Source organism: Podarcis liolepis (genome assembly GCF_965112155.1).
Source record: "Podarcis liolepis genome assembly, chromosome: 9".
Classification (NCBI taxonomy): Eukaryota; Metazoa; Chordata; class Lepidosauria; order Squamata; family Lacertidae; genus Podarcis; species Podarcis liolepis.
In genome coordinates this window covers 20,486,126-20,505,674 of record NC_139564.1, presented here as the reverse complement: position 1 = coordinate 20,505,674, position 19,549 = coordinate 20,486,126, and the positions used below count along the sequence as shown (strand labels likewise).

General features: G+C 39.2%; 1 protein-coding gene across 1 annotated transcript in view; it reads left to right on the top strand.

Moving 5' to 3' along the window:
* Nucleotides 1-19,549, top strand: part of STPG2 (sperm tail PG-rich repeat containing 2) — a 211,510-nt gene that overhangs the window by 68,189 nt on the left and 123,772 nt on the right. Inside the window, exon 11 of the mRNA XM_083458810.1 lies at nucleotides 7,201-7,366. Coding sequence (XP_083314936.1) covers nucleotides 7,201-7,366 — 166 coding nt within the window. The remainder of the gene's footprint in view (nucleotides 1-7,200; nucleotides 7,367-19,549) is intronic.

Genomic DNA, 19,549 nt, shown 5'->3' with positions numbered 1-19,549 from the left:
ACAATACCAAGTTAGAGAAGTTATATAACAGACCTACTTTCAAAACATATTTGCCTTCTCCCAGGTGTATCATTTTCATTTATATTTGTAAAACTGAAGTAGATGGACTAGTACTCTAAAGTGCTCAATAATTTTCTTTTTGAATACAGAGGCATGAGTGTGTTTAATATATTAAAAATATAAGACTGTCATTCCTAAATTTGGATGTAAGCAACCTTGACTGTGAAATTTCAAAACTTAATGATAATAATATTTAATAATAAAATTATCACCAGAATTTTTACATTTACTTTTGATATATGAAGCTGTAGATTCACAATGACTGTGATCCAGACATTTAAAAATTATTCAATGAATAATGCAAAACACAATTTAGTGTAATCCTATAAAGTATATGAAAAAATTAAAAATAACTTTTGATCATGACAGTTCTTCAATAGTATTAATGAATGATAGACTCCTTTATAAAGTGTCTCATCTTTTTATGTCTGATATAGATATTAGTAAGATTACATTGCAGCCAGAATAAAATTGAATTACAATTACATGTCAGTCTTTTGTGCATTTCAGTATCTGAAACAGAGTTCAAAACCTACAAGGAGTATGATTGAATTTTTAAAGAACTGTATGGGAGATTTTTTAGACTTTTTAATACAAAGCACTTGTCATCTGAACAGTTAGCTGATCTCAGATGTGCATCTGACTTGAAATATGCCGAGTTCCTGGATGTTGGTGAAGTATCTTTTCTGTATGGTTATGTGAAATATAAGGTGATATGAGACTTGGAACCTATGAAGGTGGGGATGTGATGATAAATAGTATTAACCCAAAGCAAGGTTCCTACTTGCTCAGACCAGAGAGTAAGCCTGATCTATAACTTTTTAGAAGAACTATGAAATATCACCTGACCTTCTCCAGCCTACTTGTGCAAGAAGGCTTCTGTGGTTGATGTCCATGTCTCTCCTGTACTCAGAGCCGTAGCTTGGTGATCTTGCGCCCCTGGCAGAATTGTCCAGATTGCACTCCCTAGACATGGACAAATTGGCTCTTCTTTCTGCCTGTCCTCCAACCCCCCCCTTGTACCCAATCAATTCCTCACGCACTTCACCTTGTAATGAATTCTTTTTTGTAATGAATTCTGATTGAAGGAGGCCAAAACAGAAAGAGGACACCAAGATGGGGAAGGCTGACCTAGACAGGCGTCTCCCCACTTACGCGCGGGTTACGTTCAGGTTGTTGGAGTCCTGACAGCTGGTTGGAAATGAGCCAGTGTCAAATATTGTGGCCTACAAAACAAAGTATAGGATTCAGACTAGGGAAAGGGGTAATGAGGAGGGAGGGAGGCAGAAAACTATAGTCATACCCTGAGTTTAGGTTGCAAACAACAGCAAATGATGGCCTTTGGGCAGCCAAGAATTTGGCTTTGCCCCATTTGACTCTGAGAATAAATGAAGGTATTTGCAATTTTCCAGTAAAGTGTGGTTCATTTCAGAGTCAAACCAAACCAATCAGGGGTTTTGCGTTCCAGCCTGTTTTTGGGCTCCCTAAATAGTAGAAGTGAGTGTGGAATGCTTCGCTGCAATTGAAGATGAAGGCTGCTGGTCTCACATGGCAATCTCATGTGGGAGAAAATTCCTTTAATATTCCAATTATGGTAATTAATTAAAGCTTCCAGATGAAGCGAAACTTGTTCATTAAACCTCCCCAAGGTGTATAGAAAAAGTGTTCACACTACTGTAACAGAGTGGCTCTCACATAATGCCCCAGTGTGCTTCCATAAATCAAGAAAACAGCTGTCCAAATAACGTCAAGTGTCAGTAAAAAGCTGAAGTAGAATGGGCCCACAAACACAAACAGAGACAGAAAACTGGAGGATGGATGAGTGAAAGGGACAAAAGAGCAGCAAAGCAGAGCAAGAAGCAAAACTTGGATCCCTTTTGACTGGCAGGTGTTCTCATTTTTCCCCCTTGTTGTTTATCACAATGCGATAACAAGAGGGGGGGGTGGAATGAAAGCTGCATCATCTTTAGTCATTGGATAAGGTAGTCCAGAGAAGTGAACATGAAAAATTGTGTGCAATGCTGTCTCTTCAATTTTGGTTCCCATTCTGCTGCCCACAGTTTCCATTTTGCCCATAATTTCCCCTTTCTTAATGCTATTGAAATCCTTGAGCTGAAGCTTATGTAACTGAGCACAGGATTATAGATCAAATTTATATTCAAGTAGGAGACCTGACATCGAGGAAATCAAGGTGTGACTGAGAACATTAATTGACTTCGGTTGCATTTGCTTCTTTGGTTACCCTGTTTGATGGAAGAGAAGCTATATAATCAAGCTCTTAGAAAATGGGCTCTCGGAAAATGTTAAAACTATGCTACATAGAATCTTTCCACATATAACTTGTTTCTGGCTTCTTGTTTACATTCTGTAGGTCAGGGTAGCTAACCATTTTTGGCCTGTTGTCTGCATTCTAGTTATGCAATGCTCTAAGGTGCTCGATCATGCACCATACCTAAATCCACATGTGCAGACTACACACCCACATGCAGATCCAGTGCTGGATCCTCCTCCACTTTCCAGATGGGTGATCGATGGAAAGATTTAAATCTCTCCTCTGCTTAGGGCTGGGTTTGTAGTCTCACCTGATGATTAATCTCATGAGCATGGGGAGGGAGAAATTTGTATCCCACCCCTGGCACTGACTTGAGTGAGTGTCAAAACTGAGATACAGGTTGATCCCTCCTCCTGCAAAAGCTGTAAACCAGTGAGATTCATCCTCCTTCCTTCCCATTGAGAGGCTCATGCAGCCATCATGTTACAAGAGGATGATAACGACAGAGGTTAGGGCAATCTGTCTGGAAAGCTGCTATGGCCTCTGGTTGGTCCACATCCACTATATAGTATCAAATGACCTAAAATAGTAGTGGGGTCCGCCAAATGTGTTGAACTGCAACTCACATTATCCTTGATCATTGGCAATGCAGCCTAGGGCTCTTGAAAGGCGGAGTCCAACAATATCTGAAGGGCCCTTGTCTAAGCAAAGCCTAGTTTGCTAATTTACAGCTTTTTAAAGGTAGATTATTTCTTTGTTGACTCCAGGGATCATCATGTGAAGAGTCCAGGATACTGGTCTGAGCTTTTAACATATTTTCTCCTGACCCCATCTTTTCTCCTTTTACTATGTCACATCAAAATAAAAAAATTCCTTCCAGTAGCACCTTAAAGACCAACTAACTTAGTTGGTCTTTAAGGTGCTACTGGAAGGAATTTTTTTATTTTGACTATGGCAGACCAACACGGCTACCTATCTACTACTGGAACCATATGTCACATCAGTGATTATGTTCCGCTGCTCAACAGGAGATCTGAGCTTGTGATTTTATCAAAGAACAGGACCATATCAGAATGCAGGCATCTGGAAATAAAAATATAATTGTGCATCAATGTCCAAGTAAAAACATTCTCAAAGCAGTGTAAAATGAAACTGAATGGTTGGATGTTCCGATGGAAGCCTTTGCTGCATTTACAATTTTAAGTCCTTTTGCTTGCGACATTTGATACTTAACCAAGAATTATTGTCGTCATTATTAATACTAATGTTTCTTTGATGTTGATTAAAAATATTAATATAGCAACTTAGCAGAAAGGGTTTATACATGATGGAAGAGTAAATGTTTTAGCTTAATTGGAAACTATTAAATTTGAAGTAAACAGGTTCATCTTGGATAATAAATTAGCACTCTTCAATTGGAATGAAGCGAGAACTGTTAAGAATTGCTGAATAAGGAAATACATTATCACTTCACACTCAGTATATAAATGTAAATAATCATCTGGCTGCACATTTTTTATAAGCACAATTCCTAATGTTAGATTGAGGCTCTTGCTTGCTGTGCTGTTGCATTTGTTACAGAAAGAAATGGGTACTTGGTGGTGTTTGGTGGATTTTTCCTTCCCCCATTGTATTTCATGCATCTATCTTTTTTTGTAGCAATTATTCTAGTTGTATTTAAGACTCCTAAAATGTAGAACTTGAATGGGCACCATTATCAAGGTTGTACTTAGAAATTCCATTGATGGTGCTAGGTAAATACTTCAATTAATAAACACACACACACACACACACACACACACACACACACACACAAGCACCAGAGGACTGAGCTATCATTTTTGGTAGATTTCATAACTGAGTGGTGCTGAGGTCTGGGAAGACTTGGCCTTTGAGAAATTTCTCTTCCAGATCTACCCTTCAGTTATTTCTCAGTAGGTAGACCTGTTGTCTGTCTACAGGTAGACATGGCATCCAGACAGAAAAAAGATAACCAAAAATATATGTACAAAAAATACAAAGCCAACAAGTTCTGCATTTGAAAACTACTGGTAACACAGAAATCCTAGAACACATACATTAATGTACCCCAGATGGGTGGGGTATAAATAATAAATTATTATTATTATTATTATTATTATTATTATTATTATTATTATTATGCCAAGAGTTAAAACACTAAAGGAAATATCAATTTGCAGTTAAACAAGACAAATGCAGAGAAAAATCTAAATGAAAAGAGGCAACTGTCAGTAGCCATTAAGAGGGAAAATGCTCCAAGCAAAAGGACAACTCCAAAAATGGAGTTGTACAATTATAAAATTAAGCATTTCATTTTTGTATGTGTAATGTAACGGAGGGTGTTGCTTACTTTTTTCATTGTTAACATAAGCAATAAAGGAAGGAATGTCTTGCTGAAATAAATTTGTCTCACTTAGAGATTCCATGTAATACTCTCATTTTCTGCACCAACTTCTTCATGAAAGCAATATTCCACACCTTGGTATATCAAGGTGGTACTACACAGATTGCTCCAGTATTTAGTCATGGCCAACCTGGCCACCACCAGCAGATGAACAATCGGGTCTTCAGGGTCTGCATTTATGTCTACAAAGACATTTAAAAGCACCAGCTACAGGTTCATAGTTGCATCTTGAGATGCAATTTTCTGAACCTCCTGGGAAACAACAGTCGAGAACAGCTAAGCTTGAGGGCAAGTCCACCACATATGGAAATATGTATCCAGATTTTTGTTATGCAGCACTGAAGCCCTCAACTAAATCTCTGGCTCCTTGCAGCCCTTAATTAATTAATTAATTTACTGCTGGAGTCACCTTCACAGCCTCTCTGAATTTCCCTAAACATGCCCCCAACACACCAGGATAACAATACTGGACTATATTTCAGAGCTGTCATATATAACACTGACTCATCCCTCCCACCAGCAAAATGACCAAAGCAACACTGAGATACTTAGCAGGGCTTATTTAATTGATGCGCTCTGTCAAAGCCTTAATAATAATGGACTTCTATCAGCATTGGAAGGGTATTTTTAAAAATGTTTATAACCTCGGGCGAGGTGGGGGGAATCCACCCTCCATGAAATAAAGCCTGGAAAGATGTTCTGTTGTCAGCATTTGTTTTTGGATCGACACACTACTGTTTAGTCACAGCTACACTAAATCCTAAATATCTGAATTTTGTTTTGGGCAGCAACCACTTCTCTGCCAGGGAAGAGCAACATTAAAGCTTTAAAATGAGCCAGGAAGCCCATGGGTGTGCCGCTGTAAACTTTTTTTTTGTCCAATTAGCTAGATCAGTTCTCTTAAATGTAAATCATAGCTGTGACTTGATTCATTGACTAAAATCACTGAAGCTAATTTCTCACAAAACAAACGAGCAGAACAGTACCTGCACATTTCGTTTCTTAACTTGAGTTGAAGGAGGGCTGGCATATATAGCAGAAAACTCGTGTTTCCTAAGAGTGGCAAGAATTATATAATCCCTGTTACTTGCAGTTCGTGTTCTCAATGCTTATTGCTAATTATCCAGTATGAATGTTGCATGTATAACTAGTCTGAAGTATTCAAAAGGCGGTAGACAAGCAATTCATAGGTAAATTGTTGATAAAACTGCGGTCCCTCTACCTCCCTGATACACCAGGATGCAGTGTGACTGACATGACACTGCAAAAGAGAAATAGTTTTCATCTCACTGCACAGATGTGACATTATGGTTTAGACTACTGTTTCTCAACCTTTTTCTGACGTGGCCCCCTTCCAACCTTGTTTCCTTTCTATGCCCCACCCCTTTCCTACTGGTAGAAAGGTAACTATTTAAATGTTTTGTTTGTAAGTAGAACATATTTCGTTTATAATTTTTATAATTTATACAAAACACAGTCACAGAAAAATGTGTATTTCTTGATCAATGTACTTGGTGACTAGAAAAAAGCTTTTTTATATCCAGTTCTATTGCTGTGAGGGATAACCGAATATCACCTCTGTCCATTATGTTAAGGCGATTCTGCATTAGGCTGAGTAAATAACTCACACGACTGAAACCTGAGTACTGTATACCAAATACAAAGTAGAAAATGCCATGAAAAACAATTTTGCTTGATCCCGAAAGTGTGGAAACCTTTTAGCTAGTGTACTCTTTAGCCGACAGTGGTCTGCAGCAACATACCTCCTTTCTCAGTAATGGTTGCACGACAAAACAGCACCCCACACCCCTTGCCTGTGACAAACGAGATGCAGATAGCTTGGAGCATACAGTGGTGGGGTGCAGAAGTGGGAGGGAGAAGGAAGTAGAAGCGATGTTGCCGCAGAGTGCACGTGGTGATCCATCCACTAGGAAGCACAGTCACTTCACTCTACTTCTCTATTTTTCTATTTTCTATTTTTTCTCTATTTTCTTCACTTCTCTGTTTTTCTTCTCTGTTTTCTTTACTTCTCGCTTCCCTCTGTGGCCTCCTCTCAAGCCACGGCCCCCCATTTACACAATTTTCACCTATGCCCCCCTTTGGAATATCCTGCAGGCCCCCGGTTGGTAAACACTGGTTTAGACCACGATTTCAGTGCAGCTGCATGACTCCATTGGTGCTGCAGTTGTTGCACTGCATTCCATCGTAAACACATCATTGCTAGCACATCGGCTCATATGAACTAGGTGCTTGTTTTTAAGTTAGCAGGTGCCTTTTTGTAGCTTGTGGTTTCCCTACAATGGACACAGAACTTGAGATGCCTGTAAAATGTACACAAAGTGCTAAGCTGCTTCAACTGCCCTGGGATCGTTGGAGAAAGGGCAGTATATAACTCAAATGAATGAATAAAAGCAAATAACTGATAATTTCTTCAATATTACAGGAAGCTCCACCACCAGGCTCCTATGATGTTCAGAAATCATTTGAGAAATCCCAGTGTAAAAGTGAATACATGGCTCCCCGAACTGCCACGGCTAAAAGGAAGCATACTTCTTTTCTCAGTGGCTCAATTAGGCACGGTATATGTGAGGCCAAGAAGGATATGCCAGGTAGGTCAATTGCATGTTTTCCTCATATTTTTTCAAAACTACAACTGCAAAATATTGTAAGAGCAGGGAGGTTGTGTATATTACTGCTTTTATAGGTGTTATGTACTGAAGTTCTCACCCTGGGCCAGCAGGGAGATACTGTAGATAGTTATGCAAATGAAGGATCGAAAGTGATGTTCAGTGATTGGATAGTTTTAGAAAGTTGCTACAGTAACGTTATACTGGAGCTCTATATAAGCAGGCTGACTGAGCCCTTCAGTTCAGTTCTGTTCTGGCCTCTGAATAAAGAAGAGCTGTTTGAAGAATCGCTGTGTCGTCTGATATATTCGCCCACAACTTAACAATAGGCCTTGTGAGATCTCTGTATTACCACTGGTCACTTTGCTTTTTAGATGGTTAATAAAGAGGCATCTTTCATCCACACAAGGATTAATATGAATATTTGTGGTTGCTGTACACTTCTTCAAATGTCTGCAAACTTATTCTCCATGTCTGGAGAATAAGACTTTCCAGAATGGAATCTTTTGAGTAAAGATGGGAACTGAAAAAAGGGAGATGAACTGGTGCTTTCTGGAAATTCAGCAGATAACTGTTAATGATATGAAAGGTATATGCTACTTTGTAAAGCAAGCTAGCCAAAAATATTAATCGATATTTACTTATTTTGTTATATTTTTATCCCACTTTTTAGCCAAAAGTTGGCTATTGAATATTGATTCCACATTACAATCTAACAATGAAAATTCAATACAGCAGTGAAAAGAAAATACAAGAAAACCCTCAGTATATACAACATTTGAAACCAATGCAAAATTAAATTGCCATTTCTACAAAGGAAAATATATTATAGACACCCCCCCCCCCACTTTAAAGTCAATAGATACAGTGGAAAGTTTGGACAATGCTGATGTTGCAGGATGGAATTAAATGTTCTGTGTAGTATCTTATTAATCTTGTAAAAGAATACTCTTAGCTTGACTCTTTTTCTTTCACAAATACCTATTATAGTGTGTTGGATTCCCCCCCCCCAACACAGGCTGTAGTACAATAGCCTGTATATTTCTTGATTAAAAAATAATTTGCAGGGACAAAATCTGTGCTAGTAAGTCTGTCCTTGTTAATTTCATGTTGGCAGTTTTAGAAAACCATGAAACAATATTTTAAAGACTTTTAAATCCTGCCTTACATTTGTGGCATTATAAAACAAGAGCTGTTGTAATTTGACACATCTTGTCGGGGGCTGGGGTGGGAAGATTGAATCTGAATCGGATTCCAGGCATACCCAACAAGTGCAGTGGAGATCTTGTGTACAGGAGTGTACACGCAGCTGATGGCGTCTGGATCAGGGCAGATTTATTCTTGGTGCTGTGAGACAACTGCATTACATAAAATTAAAGTACGGCAATTGTATCAGCAGATGTTCATTTGTGTTTCATTAAAATTATAGTAGCCTAATACAAAAAAATCACTTGTGCTAACTTAATGAAAGTATTATCAAATGATGTGGCTCTCATTATAAAGCAATATCTTCTCATAATTAAGTTTTCCTCTACAGTTTTGCAAATGGTTTTATGAGTTACTCCCACATGAAATGGAGAACCAGTTGCTAAAACAGGAAGCCGCAGTTGGCCAGAATCCAAGCGCTTGTTTGTTCTTATATGGCGGCTTGCGCCAGGGCAATTTTGGATTCCCCTCCCCATGGCAATTCTGTATTACAAAGCAAAATGCCCTTGGTTTCAGAATCAGTTTGCTTCGTGGCACAAGGGGCTGCTGATAAAGAAAAGAGTTTCAACCCACAATCCTGTATGTACTTACCTGAGAGTAAGTCCCTCTGAATTTAGCATGGTTTACTCCTAGATTCATTAGACAAGAGATACTTGAGCCTCATCATTTTTGTTAGCGCTTGGAATGCTCATTCACTCATTAGTTTAAAAAATACGGCTATGAAAAATATGTATTCATGTAAAAGCAGTGGAGGCAATCCTCCATTCAGAATTAGCACAGCTTGCTTCCCGAACGCATCCATCACTATCTCTTCTACTGTATTTGGTAGGTGATATGAGTCTTGTGCTCCACAGACTACTTCTCATGTGTTTGATGTTTAACAAATAATTAGTAATAATGTGGAGCAGTGCACTCCACCATAATTCATTCGTCGCGTTAGTTACAAAAGCTACTGTTTGAATCACTGTCCCAAACTCATTATGTTTCTTGGCACATTCTCACAGGAAATTACTTTAGGTAACAAATAGAATTTATCTTCAAAATTAATTGGACAGATCACATAAAGGTAGTTGTGTCCACTTTTTCTATGACTTCGCCCAGTACCTTTTTGTATAAAAGTTATTGTAGTGTGAAAACTAATTATTTCTTCTATTTGCTTGTTGGCTTGTAATATTACATTCCAAAATAGTTGGAAGTCTTTAAATCAAGACTGAGTTCTCAGGCTGAAAAAATAAGAGTAAGCAGGTCAAATCCTACAGTTTTTGTGTACTTTCCCCCTTTTTCTTCTCCCTGTTGCAGATGTATTCTCAGAAAATGTAGGACCAAAAGCTGGGGGTTTCTGCTATTCATAAAAACAATGGCATAATGAAAGTCATGTTAAGCAAAATCAAATTGCTCTTAAAATGGAAAATTTTAAACATGGCCAAAGTTCTGGGTTTATGGGGTTACTGATTGACACTAATTTCTTACTGTGTGGTAGTCATATAATTTAATGTTGTAGTAATATATGCAGATATTGTTTAGATTTAAGCTGTTATCTTACAGTTTTCTGTACTCATCTGCAGGTTAAATTAACTAAATCAGACACAGTTCTTGGTTTTCTGCTTCTTCTATGAGTAGTAGAATTATTATGAAAGCCATTAGTACATAGTGACTTAGCATAACTATCTGATAGTAGCTGATATAAAATAATAAAATTGAACTTTTTTTTTACCAAATGCTGTGACTGTAGGCTTACTGAATATATTATATTTATCACTAGACCACAGCATATTTTTGTTCCGTATATTCATTTGAGAAAGAAATTATTGAGATACCAACATTTAAATTTGAATGTACCAGCTAGATGTTTTAAAATTTAAATCCAATTAGGGAGCTGCCAGGTTTACTGTAAGGGGGAGAAGGAAATGAAATATGGAGAGTCAAAAGAATCAATGCAAACCGCATTTTAATCATAGAAGAAAGATGTCTGACACCCACGGCCTACAAACTAGGTTGTTAGATTCTTTTCCTTGCCAGACTTTGTTACTGCTTTCATCCAGTCAAGATTCCGTTGTCCCTTATGTCTCTTAAACTTCCACTGATTACATTTTATTTCAGGGTTGCTTATTTAAACATTTATTTCCATATGGAAACATGTAACACATTCTACAGGAAATGTAAAATCCAAACATAATTTGAATAAACATAGGAACTGCAGGTTACGATACCTAAACGGCACACAATTAAATTATGTTGCTTCATGATGAAATGTCACAACTTGTGTTTGAGAAGGATCTATATTCATTCTGGAAAAAGGCAGTGGCATTTTTTGAGGAAAAAGAGGTACCAGAACTCATCATGAACTTCTCCCTTGTTCTCTTATAATGGCAATGGCACCCACCTAGGAGGTGCCCGAACTGAGTTCCTGTGAGCTCCAGCTGAAAAAAAGGCCCAGGCAAAGTAGTTTAATTCTCTCTTCTTTGTAAATGAGATTACAGCATTGTAATTTAAATATATTTATATTTCATATCTTCAGATTAAAATTAAGTTGTGAATGTGTAGGTAATAACTTTCTGTTTGTTAGCAGAGAATTTCCAGTTTTGTAATAAGTATATTGTCTCTTATTGCAAATAGAAAACATGATCGTTTCCCAGTGTGCTGGTATAACAGTAGACTTTCAGATAAAGACAGACATCTCTCCTTTAAATTTCTAAAGAATTTTATACCTAGCCTGAAGTGGTAGTAGGAAGTCTGCCATGGGATTTCTTTGAACTTACAGATCAGCCAGTTTATATAGCTGTCTTGAAGTAGCAGTTAAAGTGTGATAGAAACTTGACTTATTGGTAGATTGAGCGAAACTACCATCTAAGCTGCATTAGCTCTGTGCTGAATAGCATTGATTTCTGAAAAACAAGTTGGTATTGTGAGGATCCTTTCAGATCTCACCTGACCTATAGGTATTTAACTGGAAGCTACATTTTTAAAAAAATCCCAGGAAACATTGTTGAGATACAAAATGCAATCAGGATTCTTCTGATGGAGAATTTCGTAGTGAACAGGCGAGAGTGAGAGTCCTACCTAGAGTAAGGTTACCAGATTTTTTTCAATGAATCTGAGGGGCACTTTTCAACCACAATGGATTTTGTCAGGGGACTGATTTGTAAATCCGGGGACATATGGTAACCTTATTTTAAAATAAAAAATAAAAAAATTATTAGTTGAATATAAGAATAACATATATTCAAATAAAGTTTTCCCCTAACCCCCCCCAAAAAACCCCCCAGCCCCAAGCCCCAATTACATCCAGGTAATTACATTAGTAATATAATCAAATAAAAAATTATTTCTACAGTTGCTGGTTTTAAAAGTATCATTCCACATGCTCCCATGTGTCTTTGGTGGTTTAAATGCATGCTCTTTCTTTGATGCATATGTAATAAAGGAGGATCACGTTATGTAAAAGTTGTTTTTTATGTAAAACGTTGTTTTCTTTCACGTACCCCTTCTGTTAACTTTTCCATCAAAATTAATTCCCAGAAATAAGCACACCAAACTTCATATAGGTTCACGTTTAATGTCATCCAATGTCTAGAAACAGAAAGACGTGCTGCAGTTATAAGATGCACAATTAAGTCTTTGTCTCTAAGATTTTGTGCTTCATCTGCAAAAATAGAAAGCAATGCTATTTTGGGATCTAAATTGATCGATTGAGATGTAATTTGTTCCATTTCCTGAAATATTTTTAACCAGAAGTTTTTAATCAATGGGCATTTCCACCACATGTGTATAAATGTTCCTTCATTCCCACAATTTTTCCAACATTGTGGAGAAATGTTTTTTGTCTATTTTGCTTAGCAATGTGGGATGCAAGTACCATCTGTGGGTTAGCTTTAAGGTGTTTTCTCTTATTCGGGCAGAAATAGCTCAAAAGGGGGCTTTTTGCCACATTCCTTCCCACAAACTATCACCAAACCCTTCTCCCAAGTCTCTTTCCCATCTAGACTTCAACATGGAGGGCTTTGAGGTTGAGAAATTTACAATCGCTTTATAGATTAAGGCAATTAGACCTTTACCACTAGGGTCTGTGGTATATAAAGTATTTTCAAATGCAGTTAGTGACTTCATCCCTTGTTTGCAGATTTCTGTGCTACTTATAAAATGGATGACTTGATGAATTACCATCCAATTGTGGGAAAAGTTTTGAACCATTTCTTGTAGTATTAATCGTCTGGTAACCTTAATCCCTGGGATGCGGGTGGCGCTGTGGGTTAAACCACAGAGCCTAGGACTTGCCGATCAGAAGGTCAGCAGTTCGAATCCCTGCAACAGGGTGAGCTCCCGTTGCTCGGTGCCTGCTCCTGCCAACCTAGCAGTTTGAAAGCACGTCAAAGTGCAAGTAGAGAAATAGGTACCGCTCCGGCGGGAAGGTAAACGGCATTTCCATGCGCTGTTCTGGTTCGCCAGAAGCAGCTTAGTCATGCTGGCCACATGACCCGGAAGCTGTACACCAGCTCCCTCGACCAATAAATTGAGATGAGCGCCGCAACCCCAGAATCGGTCACGACTGTACCTAATGGTCAGGGGTACCTTTAACTTTACCTAACCTTAATCCCTAGAGCATGCCCTGTGGCATCCTTTCCCTGCATGCCCCACTCTCTCCTGCAATCCATCCCCTAGGACAATTGATGTTAGATGGCCCTATCAATCTAGCATTGCCCACCTGCCCCTCTCTGTCTCAAAACAAAACCCTTTACATGGTTACCATTAATTTATGGAGAAATTTATGGGTAAAGCAAGGTAACAGTAAGTTCAGTAAGTGTATGGAGCAGTCTGCCCTAATCTGAGATAGATAACATTTGAGTAAGTATATATGAACATTTTATCAGACTTTTCTTTCTTGTTTGAAAGGTGAATGGAAGTAGTGTTGGTCTTACGTGACCTTGTTTTGTTTATTTTGTGCTGTGATGTAGGACTTTGTGATCTTAATAATTTATATTTTGCAAAGGTTGATTAGAGCACTGTGTGCAAGTATCTGTTGCATTTGTAGTACTGTACAGTTCTTTAAAAAGAATGCGCTTTAGTTTCTCCCCCTTTCAAATTAAACGTAATGAGGCACATCAGCTATTAAAAGGATATTCTCCAGCTCCAGTGAGTTAAAAAATTAGCTGTTCTCTCAACATATTGCAAGGTGAATATAAAATACAGACTACTTTAGGGGAGCATATTAAAATCAGCCAGAGAGAAAAGCTGTGTTTTTCCTTTCACTTACTTGCTGTTGAGAGTTTGAAAGGTTCTGTTTACTGAAATGCTGGAAAGAAGGGTATAATTAAATTTGGGTTGGTACATAACATAAAGAAGCTTTAGGCAAGTAAACTTCTGTCATCTGTGTTCTGCAGGCTGCGCCCTGCTTCTGATATTTTTACTTCTCTAGCATCAGCTTCCTGGAGCAAAGTTTTCACTGAGATTGCTCCAAGGTAATGGACTGGCCTTCATAAAAGTGTTTCCATCCCTCTTAGCATTTTAGAAGGGATACAAAAACATATTTGTAAATAATAATGATAATAATAATAATTTTGAACAGTCTTAGGCTAAAGGCCAAACAGCAACTGCAGCAGCAAAAGTGAAGGCATTTGATTTGGGCTTGTAGCTATGGTTTCTGCTTTAGTTTTTAAAAAAAATCAATTTGTTGTCTTTTAATTAATTAACTTGTTGCCGTGCTTACAATTGACCCTGAGATATAGAAAGGCAGGATGCAAATGTTGCAAATAATGTAATAAAAACAATATAGTATTGTTCCAAAGTGTTATTGAGTTCTACCTACCAAGAAAAGGAATGATTCACTGTGTATTTAAATTCTAACCCAGCCACATCTTGTAGATAGATCAGTGTTTGTTATACTGTGTCAAGGGAAACCCTGGGATTCACCATAAAATGAGTGTTGGTGGATAAGCTCCCTTGAAAAAACACAGCTGTCCATTAGCACCACTAATGTGATACTAATGCAGAACATGCAGCTACAGACAAACATTAGGCAAGGTCTAGGGCACACTCAGTGGAGGTCTAACAGGTCAGCACTCTGTGACCTGGTTCAAAAGTATGTTGGACTAGGAAAGTTTTATCAGCCACATATCAAAGTCCACCCTCTATCCTTGCATGTTCAGTTTCAGCACTTTTATCTTGTTAAACCATAGCTTCTCTTGCTGTCCTGGGCACTGCAGCTTAATTGCTGCTTATAAACCAGGATATGAAACCGGGATCTTGTGCCATCCTTACAGTACAATTCTGTGCATGTCTACTCAGAAGTATACCTCAATAGGACTTAGCCCCAGGGATAGCACAGCAGACTTAGTCACTAAACCACAGCAGCTGTGGTTTTGTATGGAACTACTTTTCTTTATCATTCACCTTTGAAACTTGTTAATCTAGGAGAGTTTATGTTCAGTAACAAAAACAAAAAAAAGTTACAGGAGAAACTGAGTCATTGATTTTCATCTATGCAAATCTCTGTTCCTGCTACCTGGTCAACTAGTATTTTTGATTGCAATGATAATGAAAGGGGGAAATAGCAGCAGCAGCAGCAGCAGCAGCAGCAGCAGCAGCAGCAGCAGCAGCAGCGAGAATTTCTCTTTGCATTGAGGAGAATTCTCCTCTTTGCATTGCTTAATATGTGAAACAAACACTTTGTCAGAGCGACAGAGATTATTCCAAACACAGCTGTCTTTTCTGCACATCGAAATAAATGTTAAGAAATTATTTCTCAGTGGTGTAGCACCATCCCTTTGCTGCAGCAGTCTGAGCTAGTAAAAATGATGGAGCGTTGAAATTGAAGGTTAAGAAAATTTATGTACTAATATTGTGCACACAAAATGTTTACATCCTGCATGCTGTTCTGTTTATTGTAGTGATTTCTTTTTATTGTAAAAATTCCTTTTATTCCACTTACCTACCCCATTTGGTCATCCCCTGTGTCTTGTACTATTTCTCTTTTACTTCCAAGCACCAGTTTCCATCAACCTATATGAGAATAGTTGAGGATACTCGTGGAGAAAGTTAGTGCTCTTTGTGAGAAACGACTGAGTGGAATTTGGCCCTAAACCATCCAGTTTTTAACTTGAGCTTCAAGGCTTCTTTTATTTGTTGCTGTGCCTCAATGCTCAGTTTAGCCAGTCTGATTTCAGAGTTACCACCAAGAGCAAACAAACAAACCAGCATACAAAATTTGTCTGCATATTACTTTAATCCTTTGAACAAGGCTTTCATCTTAGTTTAATTGATTTTCCTTTCAGACAGCATTTCTCTGATGTCTGTCACTGTAACAACTACAGTCCTGTCTTTCTCACTGTGTTTTGTTTGGGAGTGGAACATTAGTCTTCTGGGACCTCTGCAATGGGTCCCAGTGCTTCTCTTTGACTACTGGTAAAGTAACTCTTAATATCCGAAGTGCATTTCTGCAGAAGCTTTTGGAGGCTTGAAGATCTCCAGACACTTGTTAGTAGGAATAGCAGGATCTGAAGGCCTCAAAGTAATTCAAATTGGCATGAGTAGAAACAACTGCCAGAGAAAGCAATTAGGGCTTGATCCTAGAGAACGTTTTAAAACTCTGGCGTGGTATTCAGTGCAGTGTTTTGTTTCTTTGAGGTCTTCTTTCTTAGCATGGAAGTAGTCTGGTGAAGTAATTTTGAAACGTGTGCTTTAATCTCTTGGGCCTGTTAGAGAACAAACTGCTCCGTTTTGGGACTGCAGAAGTGTTAATTAAGTTCTTTCTTGCTACTATGATTTCAGCTGCCCCATCTGAACGACACATACGCACCATCACTGATGGCCAGTCCTCTCCGCTTTCTCTTAAGATTGTCTTCAATCACCATGCCAGTGCAAAGAAAGCTGGAAGCACACACACTTTGTGCTTCTTGAACCTCCATGTCTTCAAAACATGTAAAATAATTTTTGACAGCTTGCACATTTTCATTTGATTTTTGATTTTCATTTCTGTAATCTGGTCAACTTGATGGTAAGGATCTACACGCACCAGTGTGCACTGGCAACCCAAGTACTGATTTCTCCTCAGCCCACTACAATGATTTCACCAGCGATATATTTCAGCAACATATCAGGGCTTACTTTTCCCTTCAACCTCTTGTTTGTTGTTGTTGTTGTTTAGTCGTTTAGTTGTGTCCGACTCTTCGTGACCCCATGGACCAGAGCACACCAGGCACTCCTGTCTTCCACTGCCTCCCGCAGTTTGGTCAAACTCATGCTGGTAGCTTCGAGAACATTATCCAACCATCTCGTCCTCTGTCGTCCCCTTCTCCTTGTGCCCTCCATCTTTCCCAACACCAGGGTCTTTTCCAGGGAGTCTTCTCTTCTCATGAGGTGGCCAAAGTATTGGAGCCTCAGCTTCAGGATCTGTCCTTCCAGTGAGCACTCAGGGCTGATTTCCTTAAGAATGGATACGTTTGATCTTCTTGCAGTCCGTGGGACTCTCAAGAGTCTCCTCCAGCACCATAATTCAAAAGCATCAATTCTTCGGCGATCAGCCTTCTTTAATGTCCAGCTCTCAGTTCCATACATCACTACTGGGAAAACCATAGCTTTTACTATACGGACCTTTGTTGGCAAGGTGATGTCTCTACTTTTTAAGATGCTGTCTAGGTTTGTCATTGCTTTTCTTCCAAGAAGCAGGCGTCTTTTAATTTCATGGCTGCTGTCACCATCTACAGTGATCATGGAGCCCAAGAAAGTACTTTTCACATTTTTGTTGGTTTGTCATCATGCTATATATGGTACGACTGTCTACTGCTACAACTGGTGTTTTAAACATGACACATTAGACCATAAGAAGAGCCCTAGATATGACCAACAGTCAATACCAGTGGTCTTCAACGGGTGAGTTGCAGCCTGACCTATGTTGGGTCATTACAGAAGCACCATAAAAGTATAGGGTAAAATAAAAAATAATTAAAAAAGAAGTGGGTCACCAAATGCATGTTTGGGCTAAAGATGGGTCCTGGGTCTGCAAAGGTTGAAGAAAGTTGGTCAACACAGTCCAGCATCCTATTTTGAACAGTGTCTGATTAGATGCTTCTGGGAAGGACATATTTGTCCCCCAGCAAATGGTATTCAGAGATCTATAGCTTCTGAATGTGGAAGATCTGCTTAGCTATCATGGCTAATAACTATTGATAGGCCTGTCCTCTGCAATCTTGATTAATTCCCACACCTTCTAACAGTGCTGTAAGCTGTGCCAAGCCACATGACATTTAATTAGGAGACAAGAAAAGGAGGTATATGCTGCATTCACTTTTCCAATTATATTTAACAAATATCATAATAAATGAATAGAATTGCTACTATTGATATTCTGGAAAGCTTTCTTCTGCTTGCTTCTGCCTCGTTGAAAAAGAAACCAATAGGAGCGCTGTAGCAGGGTGTAAACTATTTGCCAAGGAGATTATATGTATTTCAAGTTCCATCCAATACATTTTTGACAGCTCCAAAATTGTATTCACTACTAGCTATGGAAATGGTAGCATATAAAATCATAACCCCACAGCTGTGCACGTGGAGAGATTATAGTGGTACAGCGAATCATTTTACTTTATTTATTATAAATGAAATTCAGTGTACAATATAGCCCCCTGAACTGTGTTTTCCAGTCAAGTTATTTTTTTAAGGATTAAATTAAATTCATTGCAGTGTACATGGATTCACAGATTGTGCCAGTTCCTATCTGTTTGAAATATATATCAGGACCTTTTTCTTAGTGGAGGAAAACCAAAAAGGTTTAAAAGACAGCTTTCCACCTCATTGCCTCTTTTCATAACAGTTCTCATATTTTAATGGCAAGACTTTATTGAAAACAAATGGAAGTAAATATATTTCATCAAATAAATAACACATTGTACAGAGGGGAACCAGCTCTGTGTAGGTGTGTGGGTGGTGTTGCAGCACTGTAATGAGATAACAAGCAGAACAGCTGTGTGTGGCTTATCAAAGAACTGTTTTGCAAAAGGCTTGGAATGCATCACGACTTACCTTTTTTAAATATATATTTTGGCAGGATAGCTAAGATGTTTGTGCAGGGGTGTGTGTGTGTGTGGATGTGTGTATCTATATACTGTGGTGTCGCATAATGCTAAGTCAAACCATGGTTTAGCGTGAATGCACTGCGGAGGAGTTTGCAGCCACTTTGTTCCTCTCCCGTCCTTTTAGCTCACTGCACTGCAGCAGCTAAGCCAAGGTTTGATTTTGTGTGTTGTTTCAACCAGGTTCATAGTTAAGTTCTCTCTTCCTTAACCACAATCTGTAATGAAGAACAAATACTGGACTATATTGAAGGAAGACAGCATTAAGAGGGCTAGAACATGGGTCGGCAAACTAAGGCCTACGGGCCGGATCAGGCTCAATTGCCTTCTAGATCCGGTCCGCGGATGGTCCGGACAGCCGGCATAGTGCGTGCGTGATGGTTTTTGCGACTCAGCCAAACTTGGGGGTCAAAAGTGAGGCGGGCTGTTGCTCGAGACAAGCCCCTTCTCCGTCCATCGCTTGCGCACGTGCAGCAACGTTGGGGTTGGTCCCAATAAGGGTGTGATGGCCTGGGATTCAGGCTCAGAGGTTGAACCTGAGGAATCCCAGCCTTCACAGGAGTCCCCGCTTCCAGAACCAGCTGATCCGGGGCTGGGGCCTGAGCCTGAAGGGTCCTCATCTGTGCTGGATCCTCAGGTGCCAGCACCAGCTGAGTCTGCTCTGGCCCCTGAGGTGATGGAAGACCCATTGCCTGCAGGTGCTCCTCTCTCAGCCCCGTCAGGGGAAGAGGAGGTTGCCTCTGGGTCCGGTAACCCTCCAGCCTCTCCTGAGCTACAGAGGCTCAGGGCAGAAAGGCAGGGAACTAAGTTCCTGCAGGAGGAGTGCTCGCCTCCGGGCCAGGAGAGGCAAGTCACTTGTGGTGGACTGGGGCCGCTCTATGCCTTGGGGCAGATA